This window comes from Colias philodice, chromosome 20 (genome assembly GCF_061535455.1).
Source record: "Colias philodice isolate Cphi_HAF_F1 chromosome 20, ilColPhil1 Martin Lab GWU primary, whole genome shotgun sequence".
Taxonomy (NCBI): Eukaryota; Metazoa; Arthropoda; class Insecta; order Lepidoptera; family Pieridae; genus Colias; species Colias philodice.
Genome location: NC_143105.1, coordinates 8,713,716 through 8,729,196, shown reverse-complemented (window position 1 = coordinate 8,729,196; position 15,481 = coordinate 8,713,716). Strand labels below are relative to the sequence as shown.

The following is a 15,481-nucleotide window of genomic DNA, read 5'->3' as shown; positions in this document are numbered from 1 at the left end:
TAAAATTAAAAATAATCAAATGAAGAAAACTATTAAATTGTTCCACTCCTCAAATAAAAGGGAGCTTTTCGTAAATATATAAGGTAGGTAGGGTTAAAAATAAAATAATATAATATAATAAAAAACAATTTTATTAATCATTTCCTTATAAGTACATTTCTTCCAACACTTAAAACATTCTTCCTTGGTATTGTCCATACAAACATTGAACTAATTCTTAAAATAAATATTTAACCTCTACTTGTGATATTTTGTATTTAAATAACATTATTAATCGAACCCGCGACCAAAATGTGCAAATTCCATGGCTTTATAGTTGATTTTTTATTACAAAAATAGAATAAGCCAATCACGAGTATATAACCTTTATCTTATTTACAAAAAGTGTGATGTTATCTGTATAAAATGACTATTTGATTTTAGGCGGGAAATATTTGTTCCTTTTTTTTCCTACAGCCAATTATTCCTTTTTCTTCTTGAAGAATTTTTCTAAATCGGGGCTGGAGGGATTAGGTCTTTTCAACTTATGTTTCGCGGTTAATTTAGGAATACAGTTTTTTAATGGCGGTCTAGTGTTAGGTACTGGAAAAACATCTAATTTCGAATGACCTCCGAGTCCATCATATGAAATGTTAAGATCATCCAAATTAGCATTGTTCGTTTTAAAATCAATCTTAGTTGCCTCCTTCTTGTGGAATATACTGTTTTTGAATGTATCTGACTTTCCGGCTACTGCGTTTTTTGCGGACTTCAATATTGCGAATTCTGAGGGCTGTAAAAAAAAATGTTAGTTTTTTTTCAATAAAAAAGTATTTATTTTTGAATACAAAATTTTCTAGGTATATTATGTTTTAGTAGAAATTGACAATCATCTTTATATAACTTTACTATCAAATGGCATTTGTTCTCTACAAGCAACATTTAGTAAGTTTTAAAAGAGTATAAAAAATTACAAAAAATTAAACGTTTCTATAGGTTCATAATTTTGTATAATTTGTCCATATTTATATAGATATAGATTCAAAGTAATATATTCACAATACCTTCAGATTTTTTTCAGGTAGAGGATTGTTAGGATGTCTCTGTAAAGCAGTCAACACTAGACTGCTTTGTTTTAAATTTAAATATGGCGACTCCGCGTTTTCTATTTTATTCACTAGTGAACTCTGAAAATAACATGCAACAAATTTTTTATCAGTTATCTAATATTCTAATATATAATATAATAAAGGCGTTTGTAAGGATGTATGGATGTATGGATGTTTGTTACTCTTTCACGTAAAAACTACTGAACCGATTACAATGAAATTTAGCACACATATAGAGGGTAACTTGGATTAACACATAGGATAGTTTTTATCCCGGAAATCCCACGGGAACGGGAACTATGCGGGTTTTCCTTTGCAAACGCGGGCGAAGCCGCGGGCGGAAATCTAGTTATTCATAAGGCCAGTGGCGATGAATTAAAAAAAACTCATTAAAAACCGTTCAGCCGATCCTGATTTAATAGATTCATAATCTTAAAATTTAAATGCGATCCGCGATGGACTCCTTAACTACTAAACCGATTTTCAATTTGATTTGTACCAAATGTGCAGTTTGAACTAACTTGAAAGATAGGATAGGTAACGTCTCAGTTTCAAACAATCTTTACTTATGTCGACATTTGGATTGAGTAAATATTCAATAGATTGCGCTATGTTGAAAATACTTTATTATCGTTCATATTTAACTAACGGTCCGCCCCGGCTTCGCCCGTGGTACCTACATGTTTATGTTTTTTTTTCATAAGAACCATCCTCGTACTTCAAGGAATAGATTCCGCAGCGCACGCGATGACAGAATTGTTATTAAGGAATTTTTTCACCTTGGGTTACATTATTGCATTTTTGATAAGGATCTCTAATTTTTTTGAAAATGCAATATAGCCTATGTTGCTCAGTGAAGATGCAGCTTTCTATTGGTGAAAGAATTTTTGAAATCGGTCCAGTAATTTATGCGTGAAAACCATACATACATAATTACAAACCTTCCCTCTTTATAACATTAGTATAGAAGTATAGACTAGAACAGCACAACGTCTATCACGTCAGCTAGTATTAAAATAAATAATCACACAATAAAGGCATTTCTTCTAAAAATAACACAAACTTACAATACTCGTGTCTGCAGTGTTCAAAACCGTTGGCGAGTCACTAAACATCAACTCAATTTTCTTTTTTTCTTCAGGTTTATTTTCTACTACATTTATGTTTGCGTTCTGATCTTCAGTACTGGGATTCCTTCTTTTTTTGAGCTCCTTTTTATACTTCCTTTTCATATTTACTATTGATTCCTCAGCGTGTCTGTAGATAGTATGTGTTTTTAATATTTAGGGATAATATGTGTGAAGTCCCATGTCCCCTAGTGGGGTAAGGGGCAGATGCATTATACATTTGTTTCACTGATCGATTTTCTTTAAGGACAAGTAGGTGATCAGCCTTCTGTGTCCTACCAGACCAAGACATTTTTTTTTTCTTCGTCTCCACCGGGAATCGAACCCAGGACCCCTCGGTGCTACGCTCACGCGTCAACCACTGTACCAAGGAGGCGGACATATGAGGCAGGGATAATATGTACTGTACCAAATTTCATACAGATTTTATCATCTGTTTTGTGTGAAAGAGTAAATAACACATTCATACAAATTGTGTTATTACTTGTGTTAATTCCAACAATTAACGCAAATACATAGAAACTTATCTGCTGTTTAATATTTTCTATCAGCACTAGCTTTCCGCCCACGGCTTCGCCCGCTTTGTCTCAAACCTAATAAATTATACCTACACTAAAACCTTCGTATTGAATCACTCTATGTATTAAAAAAACCGCATCAAAATCCGTTCCGTAGTTTTAAAGATTTAAGCATACAAAGGGACATAGGGACATAGGGACAGAAAAAGCGACTTTGTTTTATACTATGTAGTGATACTTACAGCAACTTAGCTTGAAGATCAACAACCACCCTCTTCTCTGCAGATAATTGTTGCTTCAGTGTTTGAATGCGGTCACGTGATTCGTTCTTTTTCTTTTCCGAATCGCATAGAGCGCTGTAAGAAACGAAAAAAATATTAAAACTTCACATATAAAATACTAGCTGTGCTCCGCAGTTTCACCCGCATTGCTCCACTCCTGTTGGTCTTAGCGTAATAATGTATAGCCTATAGCCATCCTTGATGAATCTGGGTTATCTAACAGTGGAAGAATTTTTCAAATCGGACCAGTAGTTCCTAAGATTAGCATGTTCAAACAAACAAACTTTTCAGCTTTATAATATTAGTATAGATATATTGCGTGTTTTGTGAGCAAATTGCTTGGCTAATAGCATTTACTCTGCGAACCATTAAATAATATGATCACACTTCACAGCATAACTGTCAAATGGAATTCATTCTGTGCGCACCTTACCTACTGGACTGTACCTACCCCACTCATAATTATTATATATATTGTTTACTTGCGTCTTAATATTAACTTTGTAATAATGTATGTAATTTTTGTAATGAATATGAATGAATTGTGAAATATTAATTATAATAATGTGAATGAATAACAAATGAATTGATTTTAATAAAATAAAATTAAGAAGACATAATATAAAATGTATATGTAATGAAAAATGTATTTGCATGCCGTTGAATAATGGCTAAACATGCTGAAATAATGTATCTTATTCTTAACACCTATGTATACCATGTTTACTTGCAAATAAATGATTTATTTATTTATTTAATTACCGTTTCAATGCAGTAGCGAATGTGGCTACCGTCCTGATATCCGCATAACCCTGTAACATTTGTTCCACCTCTTCACTTGTAGCGTTCAGTACTTTTTGTAATCTATAAAATACGTCATCAATTAATCTATCTAGATCTAGATTTAAGAGACCATTACAGAATAATTTAGTACTTTTGTTTTAATGGAATAATCTCAAAAACAATTATTTATTATCCATTGAACTATTAAAAATAAATTAAATTATCAGTACATATCAAAAGGAATTATATTATAATAGATAATACATAATATACATTATAATTGAAAATCATGTATTAATTTTATTTGTATCATTTAAAATTGAAACTTTTTAACACCAAAATAAACGAGAATAAAGTAATTCTATATGATTTTTAACAATTAAACTTACCCATTTAAAGTCTGCAGATTCTTATTCAATACTTCATTCTCTTCTTTCAGTCTTTGGGTTTCTTTATTTTGTATTTGTACATATTTTAATTGTTCCTTTAACGCTGCTAAAGCCGATTCCTTAGTCACTAATTTCTTTTCATAATCTTTTAAAAGCTCTCTGCAATAAGTTAATAAGTGTTGATTTTTGAGCATTTGTTCATTTGCAGCTAATTGTAAGCATTTAGATTTGGTGGTAGTTAATGTAAGAGTTAGTAAAAAATTATATTTATTATTACTTATTTCAAATCAAAATTATATTCATAAGTATATCTGTGTCTAGAAAAAGGCAAAAGCTTTATTGAGTATAGATGTATTGTGTGTAATATGCAGAAACATCCGTCCATACTTACAAAATTTCGCATTTATAATACAGTCACAAATATACTAAACAATAAGTACTACTAAGACTTGTAGAATATCAAATACTAGCTTCCGCCCACGACTTTGTACGTGCATCCCCGTTTTTCCCCGTTCCCGCAAGAATTTCGGGAAATCCTTTGCATGTCAAATTTCAGCCCGATACGTCCAGTGGTTTGGGCTGTGCGTCGATAGATTACTATATCAGTCACCTTTGAGTTTTATATATATAGATTAATTTAGACGTTTACAAGAACATACTCATTCTTTTTCAGCTCAGCGGTAATATTTTTAATCTTTTCTTCGCTTTCATTGCACATAGTTCTCTGTTGTCGCAGTTGTAGCTGAGCATCATCAAGCCTAGACTGTAGCGTTGTTACATCATCAACGGAAGTATCATTCGATATTGTTGGATATACCCTGAACATACACCTGTCGGTTACCTTGTTACGACACTGCGGACAGGTTTTTGATCTGGAAATGTAACAACAAAATTATTGAACTAGAAATTATATTCTTAAGCAATTATAAATTTTAACTGTACATGTTACATATTTGTAGATAGTATTTTTAATTGGCGGTAATCTTACGGTGTTTTTTGCACTACTTTTATACAGTATTTGAATATTGTATTGGTTTTTAATCTGGTCAAACTTACCTGGCTATCCATTGCGATAAACAATTGTTATGAAATATGTGTCCACATTTAGTTACGTAGATATTCTCTGCTTGGTTCAATAAATCACTACAAATCGTACACAAAATGTGCATTTTGTATAATAAACTTAGTGTTTGTTTACTAAAACTTTCAGGTTATTAACTTCATAAAAAGTTTATTTCTTATGAACCATATAATATTTCCACTTCTCGCAAAACGGTTTAAGCTTAGGTATAAGGAAAAGCATACTAGTGTTTTACAAATACCTTCAATTAACGAGTAAAAGAATTATTTATTAAAAATGCGAATTTGTATTCAAAAACAACGCTCAAGTCAACTGTCAGAATTTAAAGGGCTGATAGACGTAGGAACTTTAAAACCGCGGTTTTAAAGTTCGCGTACTTACTCGGCTCGACGTCGGTGACACACGCAAGAGCTTGGTCAGTAGCTTCTCGCGTGTCACCGATATCGAATGTCTCTATGTCATCAACAGAGGGAATTTTATGTTATTCAGGAATTAAATATAGACATTTTTAATTTAATAACCAGCACTTATTTTTAAGTAAATAGCATTCTAACAAAATAAATGTTCAAAAATTGAAGGATATATTTTCGTTTTTACTATTATATTTTGAGGGTACTTTACAAAAAAAGAGCGTGTGCGCCGAGCCCAGGCGTCAGGAGTGAAACTTCCTTGGCGTGATTCAAAGATACCTTCGCCAATATTCAATTATATTATATTCATTCATATTTATTAAGTATATTAAATATAATTAATTAAAAATATTTTCATAAAACTAAAAAAGAAGAAGACGAAATTAATTGAACTTTTGCACTTAGTAACACCTATTATAGCTAGACAGGCTAGGCTCGCGGCTCGCGGCGGTGACAGACGTGCGAGCGAAGGCGGGCTACGAGTAAAATTTCAAACATGTTGGATCGTCAACGAACTTACTCGACGGTTTTTAAGTACGCGTACTTGGGGTGACACACGAGCGAAAAAGGTCGTCGAGCCACAAGTTCGCGTACTTACTCGTACGTCTGTCACCCCTTTTAGAAGTCAAAACTTATGGCGGCAACACAGATAAATTAAAAAATATTGGGTCTGTGTCTAAGGTGTTCTGTGTCTGTAACGTATGCATTAAGCGTCTTATTTACGGTCCATCTTGACGTACGTCCCGCCAAGGTCATACACGATGCACGACGCAAAACGACAGTGAATAGCGTTGACGTACGTCAATAATTATTATTATCTCAGAGGAATAAACCTATATTGCTCTGAGATTATTATTATCTTGCTGGATGTGCACGACCAACTTTTCATCCAGCAAGCACCCCCACCACCGCGAACGTCGTGCAGATGGACAGTGAATAGCGCGGACGTACAGCAGATTAGTGTTGCCAACAGAAATTAATGTAAATACTTGGAAACGTGGCCTATTGATATGATTTTTTTGTGATAACTTAGTGAGTACATGAGCAAGCAAGAAACGGTTTTTTTATATTTTTATGTACACAGGAAATCCCAATTATCATTACTTTTGGATCAACCTTGTACACATGGACAGTTTATATTCAGAAGTTATTATTTTAAAAGAACTCCAAGGCGAATTGTTGAATAACACAGATTTTATGCAAAAGTCCACTGCAGAAAAATGGCAATTTATTAAAAAAAAATATCTTGACGAATTTGTTCGTTTAAAAAAATGATTAGCTATATACTCTCTGTTCCCGCCACTTCAGCATTTACTGAAAGAGTCTTTTCGGTCATGAATGTGAAGTGGCGGGAAGAGTGAAACCGAGCTTCATTAAAAATTAATTAAAAATGAGCTCTCGAAATATATAAATTTAGATTTGGAATGTTTGGATTCATATAATTCATTTAAAAATAATGAAAAATTGTTAGGTACTGCAAAAAGTACAAAAAAATACATTTTTAAAAATATTTATTTACTCTATATTTACCTCCTTTAAAATCAGATATACTCTATATCTTCAAATAAAAATTGGCAACCCTAGCCATGCTTGATGCGCGCACGATCGTCAGTAGGATACATCCAGCACCGCGGCCTTGAGCCGACGTACGTCGGGGATTGACCGTGAATAAGACGCTTTAGGCATTGATTAGGCATGCTTAGATATGCTTAGTATGCATAATACGTTACATGTTTAAGATTTTTAATTTTATTCCGACGTTTTGTTCATCAATAGTTTTGGTAATTAAAAATCGTCAACTTTTCTATGAATTCCACATCTTTGAAAATAAATATCTTGTAATTACTCCACATAATTAACAGTTTTATTAAATCTTATCCTGCATTCTTGGTTCAATACAATGGAATAAAAATAAAACAAAGTTTTATTATTAGTTATATTTATAAGATAGTGATAAGATATAAATAATAAACAGGTTCAATCTTAACTTCTAGCAGACTATTTTTATAGAAACTGAAAAGCATAACTATTTAAATAACTTATAATTAAACACTTGACCGTAATTTGAAGCTTACTTCATTGAGAAGGTACCTAGCTTTTTCCGCCTATTTTTCCCTCTCTTTCCGTTGTATATATGCTATCTCTCTCGCACACCTCTCCACCAGGTGGCGGGGCGCACGATAATGTCGGGCGCTGGATGTTTTTCATTGGCGTCTAGCTTCCGCCGCGAGAAGGTTGTCTACAAGACTACAACCTTGGTGCTATTAAGTATTAAGTATTGCTTAAAGCAAGTGCTAAAAGTGTTAAAAAGTGTATCCCGTCGGATCGGTACAGTGAGTTATTTTTACATCTATTCTAATAATATTTTACTTAAAAATGAGTAAAAATCTTTAAAGTCAACGGTATAATCGTTGGACTTTATTTAAAATGCTGAGGTTTTTAATGAATCCTTCAGCAATAGTTTATTTTTCAATATGCTTAAATACTTAATAGCATGAATAAAGATATTTAAAATTAACGATACAACCGTTACATTTTACTTGAAATAGTAACTTTTCTTTTGAAATATTTCATTATGCAATATGTACTAATTAATATTTGAATTTTTAATACTGTGAGTAAAGCTATTTTAACGGTGTTACCGTTCGGCTTTACTCGAATCGTTAATATTACTTTTGTGATTATTTGATATTACTAGATATATCAAATACCCTCTCTTGTATATAGATATTTTTAATATTTTATTTCATTTTTAATAATGTGTTTTTATTACAAGGGTACAAGTGAATTTTTCGTGGAAAAATTACAATTAATACTTAGTATGGATATGAGCCAACTCAAAGCTTTACAGGCATACAATCCATTGCTACGACTTTATTACATTGTCGTTATCGCTAGGAACGGTTCGGAATTCCTATCATAGTTTATTACTAAAAATTATCGAACGAGATGAGTCAGCTCCAAGAAGTCACGACATGTCAGAACATGTTGTGATTTTATTTTATAAATCGTACAGGAGTTACCGCTCAACTGAATAATGATGGAATTCGCTCATGTATAGTAGATACGTACCATGAATGTTCCACACATTCAAAACTATCCGTAGTCTATACGTGTCCTTTTATGAGTATTATTCTGATCCGTTTTTATGTGAAAATAGACATATTACACACGGCTAATTTGATTGAAAATTACGTTTCCTATGTTCAAATGATGCAACTTTTTTGTTAAAACGAGTAAGTACCAAAATTTTACAATTAAATTCTTTGGTTTACTGAACTTGTGCTGAAAGGGTTATCGTATAATAATTATCGAGATATCTTAATATAAATTAGATTTAGATACACTTATTTCAAAGGATTTACAATTCACTTCTAACGTTTTAGAATAATATTATAAACTTGTACACCTTGACAAAAAGTAAAAAATTGCGGGTGAGTGGAGATTATTTTGTGCAATTAAATATAACGTCCTACGACGGTATGGTTGCGTTCGTAAGGAATGTTAACGGATATAAAGCAACTAAATGTTACATCGATTGCATGAACAAAAATAAATATGAATCGAAGTTCATTTTAAAATTTAGTGAATTGATTTGAATTATGAATTTATTAAATGTCGCTAACATTGGAAAATAAGTTAAAGGACCTTGTTAATTGCTATATTATTTAAATGATTATTTACTGCTATTTTTATATAAGCACTAAGGTGTATTCTTGCTCGAAGCAGAATACATAAATGTGGCCACTACTCCTCGCAGGGGTTAGCCAGGTCAAATTCACCCTCGCAGGGTGTCTCTTAAGCATTTTTTGGCAGGCCCTACTTATTTCTAGTTACAAACATCCCTCGCGCAGCTGTCGCTCGCAGGGAAATGGTGCAAATATATATCGGCCCTCGCGGGGCTTTGATTACAATCGTCCCTCACGGAAAAGATGGTGCGAATATATATCAGCCCTCGCGGGGCTTTGATTACAACCGTCCCTCATGGAGAAATGGTGCAAATATATATCAGCCCTCGCGGGGCTTTGATTACAACAGTACCTCACGGAGACATGGTGCAAATATATATCAGCCTTCGCGGGGCTTTGATAACAACCGTCCCCACGGGGAAATGGTGCAAATATATATCAGCCCTCGCGGGGCTTTAATGGCGATTGGTGCAAATATACAAAGGATTGATCATTAAAATGATCATAGATATTTGCTTTTGTCAACGAGGACCCACGAAAGAAGTTTTGGATATGACCGTATCGGATCTTCACTCTTCTAAGGTAGGTAGAAAAAGGTTTTGAAATCTACTTCACAGTGGGCAGTATAGTAAATGACCTAATAAATACAATAAAGGTTAGATACGTCAAATAATGGGCGCATGAAATTGATACTTCGTATCCTAAAAGTTTACGCTTCAGGAATCAGGAAACCACCATTGGTTTACCAATTATGGAAATTGGAATTGAACAAATTGTATTTACCAATGCAAAGCCTAATCACAACAAAGGAAGGCGAGTCGGATCAAATATCATCTCGCAGATGATTTGTGGCGGTGGTTTCGAGGATTGTCACCAAGCCTTGTGTCAACGGTATGTTTGGTATCGTAATTAAATGGCACTAGCCGACCAATTTACATATACAAACATCGGAAGAGATTTTTTAATCGCAAAGCGATTGAATGTAACAAATGACGATTGATTACGTATAGTTGACCTCTCATAGGCCTATTTTAGTTGCCCGGTCTTGTAGGCAATTTATTTGACTCGTTTTTTCAACCCATTTGACCTCATTATTGCACCCATGAGATTTTTCTTCGGGGCTCAAACAATAAATCGCTGAGGGATTAGGATAATCGTTTGTTAGACAAGTTTTTTGTCATCCCACCAGGATTATTATATTGTATAATAAAGTTATATACAACTATTAACGTAAAACGTTTAAGTACTCAACGAATGCTGAGAATACTGACTGTTGAGTTACATAGGATAGAGGATAAATAACGGAAAGTCAATCTTTCCAAACAAAAGTCTCTTATTATTAGATATTACTTGGAACCCCTACCCTTAACGAGAAAGCTCTGCCAAATGACTTCTCATTTCTTTGCTTTGAGGGGGGGGGGGGGGGCAATAAATGAAATGTACAGGCTATACGGCTTTTAAAATATAAGTCTGGTAAGCGAACTAAACTTTGCTGGTTTAGTTCTTGCTATATCGCTATCCGTGCCTGCTTCTCGTGTTTACGGGTGAATTAAGTTTATCAATAGTCATAAATGCAATGCTATTCAGAGGATATACTGCATTTAAAACATGACAAAGTCTGGTAAGCGAACTAAACTTTGCTAGTTTAGTTCTTGCTATATCGCTGTCCGTGGCTGCCTCGCGTGTTTACGGATGAATAAAGTAATGTCCTGTCTTCGCATCCACAGCTAACTGTCCTATACTGTCATAATCTTAACACAGATTCATTCGACATAGCTCCCCACGAGCTCAGTTCTTCATTTTTGCACTCGCACAACTGTGGACAACACAAGAGCAATGCCTCCATTGGTAGCAGTTACAATCAAGGGATAACTAACCTTAGGCTAGCCATATTACGGATGTTGGAACAACCGACTATATTCAGGGCAATTTTCTTTGTTCAGTGTAACGTTTAGACTGTCGTAGCATTCCTACGGAACAAAGATGGGATCAGATCTGCATCCTTAATGCAGTTAATCGAAAGGAGATACTTTCAGACGACGATAGTATTCAAAACCCACCATATTCCTTAACATAATATTGCATAGTTAAGCTTATAATCTCTCTTGCCATTATCCTGCAGCAGAATTCCTTGGCGATAATTTATCCTCGTTAGAACGAGCGAGGGTTGTTACGATAATATGAGAAATCCTAGTCAGTTAGAGACCTGAACGACGCGATAGAGTACCGCTATTTCAGTAGTAGTAACACCTAGAAGGGTGAAGGTATTCTGGAAAGCGGAACTGAAGGCCCGGTCAGCAGCATCAGCCACCTAATAGACAGTGTTCAGTGCTGCACCACTATAATCTGCAAAATGACTCTGACGGTATGAAAATGTGGAGTACATTTTCAAAATATCAAATGATATAGTTGGAATAAAAATCCTATTTGCCTCCGTCTATCCAAAAGACATACGGAGTAGCTAGTAGTAGTTGGTTGAATTAGAATAAAGTAACTATAGTTAAAATCCTTTGTTACTGACTGGATAAATTTGGCTCTTTTCCTATCTGACGTTCATATAGCTGTTGACTGCCTAGTGTTGTGCACAAACACTATTATTATAAACTAGCGGTCCGCCCCGGCTTCGCTCGTGGTACTTACGTTTTCTCTACATAAAAACCATCCTCGTACTTCAAGGAATATAATAAAAGAATTATCGAAATCGGTTCAGCCGTTCTCGAGTTATGCGCTTACCAACACATTTTGCGATTCATTTTTATATATAAGAAGATAAGTCACGTTATGTAGTCCCGAGGCTTTCGGTATATAAGTTCTTAAAACCGAATTGATTAAAAGTAACGTACTTGGCTGTAGTAATTGCAGTTTTGGGACACAGATAAGCTCCTTATCATTTTAGTCTCTTAAGAGTTAAGTTCAGTATATTTGTTTCCAGTACAGAGTTTATGACCTATCAGTTTTAAATAAATAATTCATGCATTGTACTGAAAGTACTAGCCATGTTTAGATTATGATTGGTGGCGTTGGCTCTAAACATTAATAGATACCGCACGGTTTGGTTTGATGTTAAAAATCTGTATTATAATTAAAACCGTTTACCTGTTTTGATATTTTATTGCCTTATTCAAGGGGTGACCTTTTAAATTTATTTCTGACCCCAAAAGTAAGGACCAAGTTCTCTTCTTGTCCGCTTGTAGCAGGTTGGGTTAAAACTGTGTGAGTTGAGACAGGTGGTAATTCTATGTAAAGATGATTCAATTGTGCTTCTACAGAGTTCTAATTGAATAAATAAAGGTTTGAGTTTGAGGTATTTTTGCCTCGTCGGGATCAGCTGTTGCTTCATTTTGTAAGTAACATCTAAATGCGTAATTGAAAGTCGTTACTGGCGCTTTCGCAGATTTACGCTAAAGATAGTGAAAATTGTAGTAACTTTAACTTTTCAAGCCCAAAAGGTTAACTAAGGTACGCTTGAACCAATCTCATAAGTTCTAATACTTTTAATCATTATGATTAACTTTTTGGTTCTTATTTGATTAACTTTTCATCTGGGATTGTTAATATATTATATAATATAAACATTTGTGTGATTTATTGGTAGGTATACTATCTGCACACCTTACTCTTTCAAATAAAGAAATAAGTAATTACTTATGTATTCAAATTCACATTGGCGTCCATATATTGTACACCAGGTGGGTAACAAACAGGTCTTAATGAAGTAAGCTTCAAATTACGGTCAAGTGTTTAATAGCTGTGTTTTACCTGAAAATAAAACACATATTAAATACTTACCTATATTTGAAGCTTACACTTAACGTCCACCTGTTGTGGATTTCGACTCAATGAAAAACATCCAGCGCCCGACATTATCGTGCGCCCCGCCACCTGGTGGAGAGGTGTGCGAGAGAGATAGCATATATACAACGGAAAGAGAGGGAAAAATAGGCGGAAAAAGCTAGGTACCTTCTCAATGAAGTAAGCTTCAAATATAGGTAAGTATTTAATATGTGTTTTATTTTCAGGTAAAACACAGCTATTATTAAAATGGAATCATTATATTTTAGATCTTAAATGTAAATTTCAAGAATAATAATTATTACCTATCTTACATTATATTTTAGTGATACAAAATAAGGATAGAGATATTAAGAACTAGCAGTCTACGCTTACAAAAAATATTGCATTATTATTCCATATCAATCTCCTCCATTTTCTTATACGCATATTTAAGTTCTTCCAATAAATCTTTAATTTGGGTTTTGTCTATGATTAATTCAGTTGTATTTTGTTCGCCAGCGAATACTTCATCAGATTTTATGGTCAACTTAATTGAATCCACGGTGCCTTGTGGGGCAGGAGACGAGAACACATCCGTGACTTTATTCACTGAAAAGAAACAAAGTTACGTATTATGATCTATTCATTTAGATTACAAAAAAAGAACGTGTGTGCTGAGCACATGCGTTAGAAGTGAAACTTCTTTGGCAAGATTCAAAGATACCAAAATCGTCGACCGACCTTCAAAAAATTGAGAATTTCATGAGATTGAATAGATGAGAACATTAATTAATAAGTTAGTTCCAATCAATGAATATTTAAAAAGTCTATAATCTAGTATCTACAATCAACCACAGAATACAAAATATACACGCACCCATAAACCCGTTCGTCTTGACATGCGTTTCATACGCGTCCCTCGTGTTATCAGCGGCTTCAGCAAGCGCGGCAGCATGCGCCCGAGGCACGCCCAGCACGAGCAGGTCGCGGGCCAGCTGCACGCCGCTGCACGAACAGCGGTGCGCTTGCCGCAGCGTCCAGCGGAGTACAGCCGCTGCACGGGCGCATTCTTCACGAGAAGCTATGAGATATGACAGGATTACATAATATACCCAATACTATACGGCCCGCTTTCAAGGATTACTATACTTGCTCGTGCTGAGCATGCCGCGTGCATACGTGGGACGCCCAGCACGAGCAGGTCGCGGGCCAGCTGCACGCCGCTGCGTCTGCACGAACAGCGGTGCGCTTGCCGCAGCGTCCAGCGCAGTACAGCCGCTGCACGCGCGCATTCTTCACGAGAAGCTATGAGATATAACAGGGTTACATAATATACTAGCTACATCCTGCGACGTTAGCATATTATGATAGAAAACACGTTTATAGGCTTGCTCGTGCTGAGCATGCAGCATGCGCCCGAGGCACGCCCAGCACGAGCAGGTCGCGGGCCAGCTGCACGCCGCTGCACGAACAGCGGTGCGCTTGCCGCAGCGTCCAGCGGAGTACAGCCGCTGCACGGGCACATTCTTCGCGAGATGCTGTTAGAATATATCCGTAAAACATGATTTGAAAGAATAATATAATACTATGTACCCTGCCACGCTTTCATTTACAAATTATTTACTAGCTCGAATATAAGCTTGCTCGTTATTATTCGTAAATCAAAATAAATCCTCATAATTTATAATAACTTACATAAATTTGTGTCTTTCAAAATCTCCATGATTCCATCATCCTGCAAATATTTAAGAATGTTATTGAAAATAATATTTAGGCATTTCATAATACATTTATGTATAGAAGTTATATTAAATTTGATGTCAGTCATTTAATTTCATTTTAGATTGTCTTATAGATATTATAGATGATCATTAATTATGGGAGTATGTAAAGTGATACTTATAGCTTTATGTAATACGAAACATTTTCCCAATTGCATTACTTTTCAGTTTTCGTTCGATTAATTATTATTATTATAAAAAACGCTATGTTAAACTTTTTTACTCCTACATTACACGTCATGTGGACTCATTTATTATTCCTTTATCAGTTTATCAGTACAAAGAAATGTGAAAATGTGTGAAAGCTGACCAAATTTGATTTACGTATTCAAAGGAACTGTAAGGACATAGGTGCCAGAAGGAAATGTATAAGTTCCTATAGCCTTAATAGTAAAGGTTATACTTATACTATTTATTACAAACCCGAATAATATAATTTATAGTTTTAATTGCATGTTAATTGTATTTTATTTAAATTGTCACTGATTTCTTCGTGTCGTGAACTGTAAATGGAAGACACAGGCTCCTGAAAAACTGTTCTTACTATCTTAGGAGCCTGG

General features: G+C 34.6%; 2 protein-coding genes across 2 annotated transcripts in view; both read right to left on the bottom strand.

Annotated features, from left to right (window-relative positions):
- Positions 1-115: 115 nt before the first annotated feature.
- On the bottom strand, positions 116-5,574 carry LOC149479604 (uncharacterized). Its single transcript, XM_089708005.1, has 8 exons — positions 5,243-5,574; positions 4,846-5,058; positions 4,187-4,345; positions 3,777-3,878; positions 2,976-3,089; positions 2,156-2,345; positions 1,044-1,166; positions 116-772 (listed from the first exon to the last, which is right to left on the bottom strand). Exons 1-8 carry the CDS (start codon positions 5,353-5,355, stop codon positions 461-463), a joined length of 1,326 nt encoding a protein of 441 aa, XP_089564131.1. The 5' UTR covers positions 5,356-5,574; the 3' UTR covers positions 116-460.
- A 2,021-nt stretch (positions 5,575-7,595) lies between these two features.
- LOC149479601 (COMM domain-containing protein 4) overlaps positions 7,596-15,481 on the bottom strand; it is a 37,227-nt gene continuing 29,341 nt past the window's right edge. Inside the window, exons 4-7 of the mRNA XM_089708119.1 lie at positions 14,836-14,875; positions 14,018-14,221; positions 13,393-13,749; positions 7,596-7,715 (exon numbers count right to left, since the gene is read on the bottom strand). Coding sequence (XP_089564245.1) covers positions 13,550-13,749; positions 14,018-14,221; positions 14,836-14,875 — 444 coding nt within the window. The 3' untranslated portion in view covers positions 7,596-7,715; positions 13,393-13,549. The remainder of the gene's footprint in view (positions 7,716-13,392; positions 13,750-14,017; positions 14,222-14,835; positions 14,876-15,481) is intronic.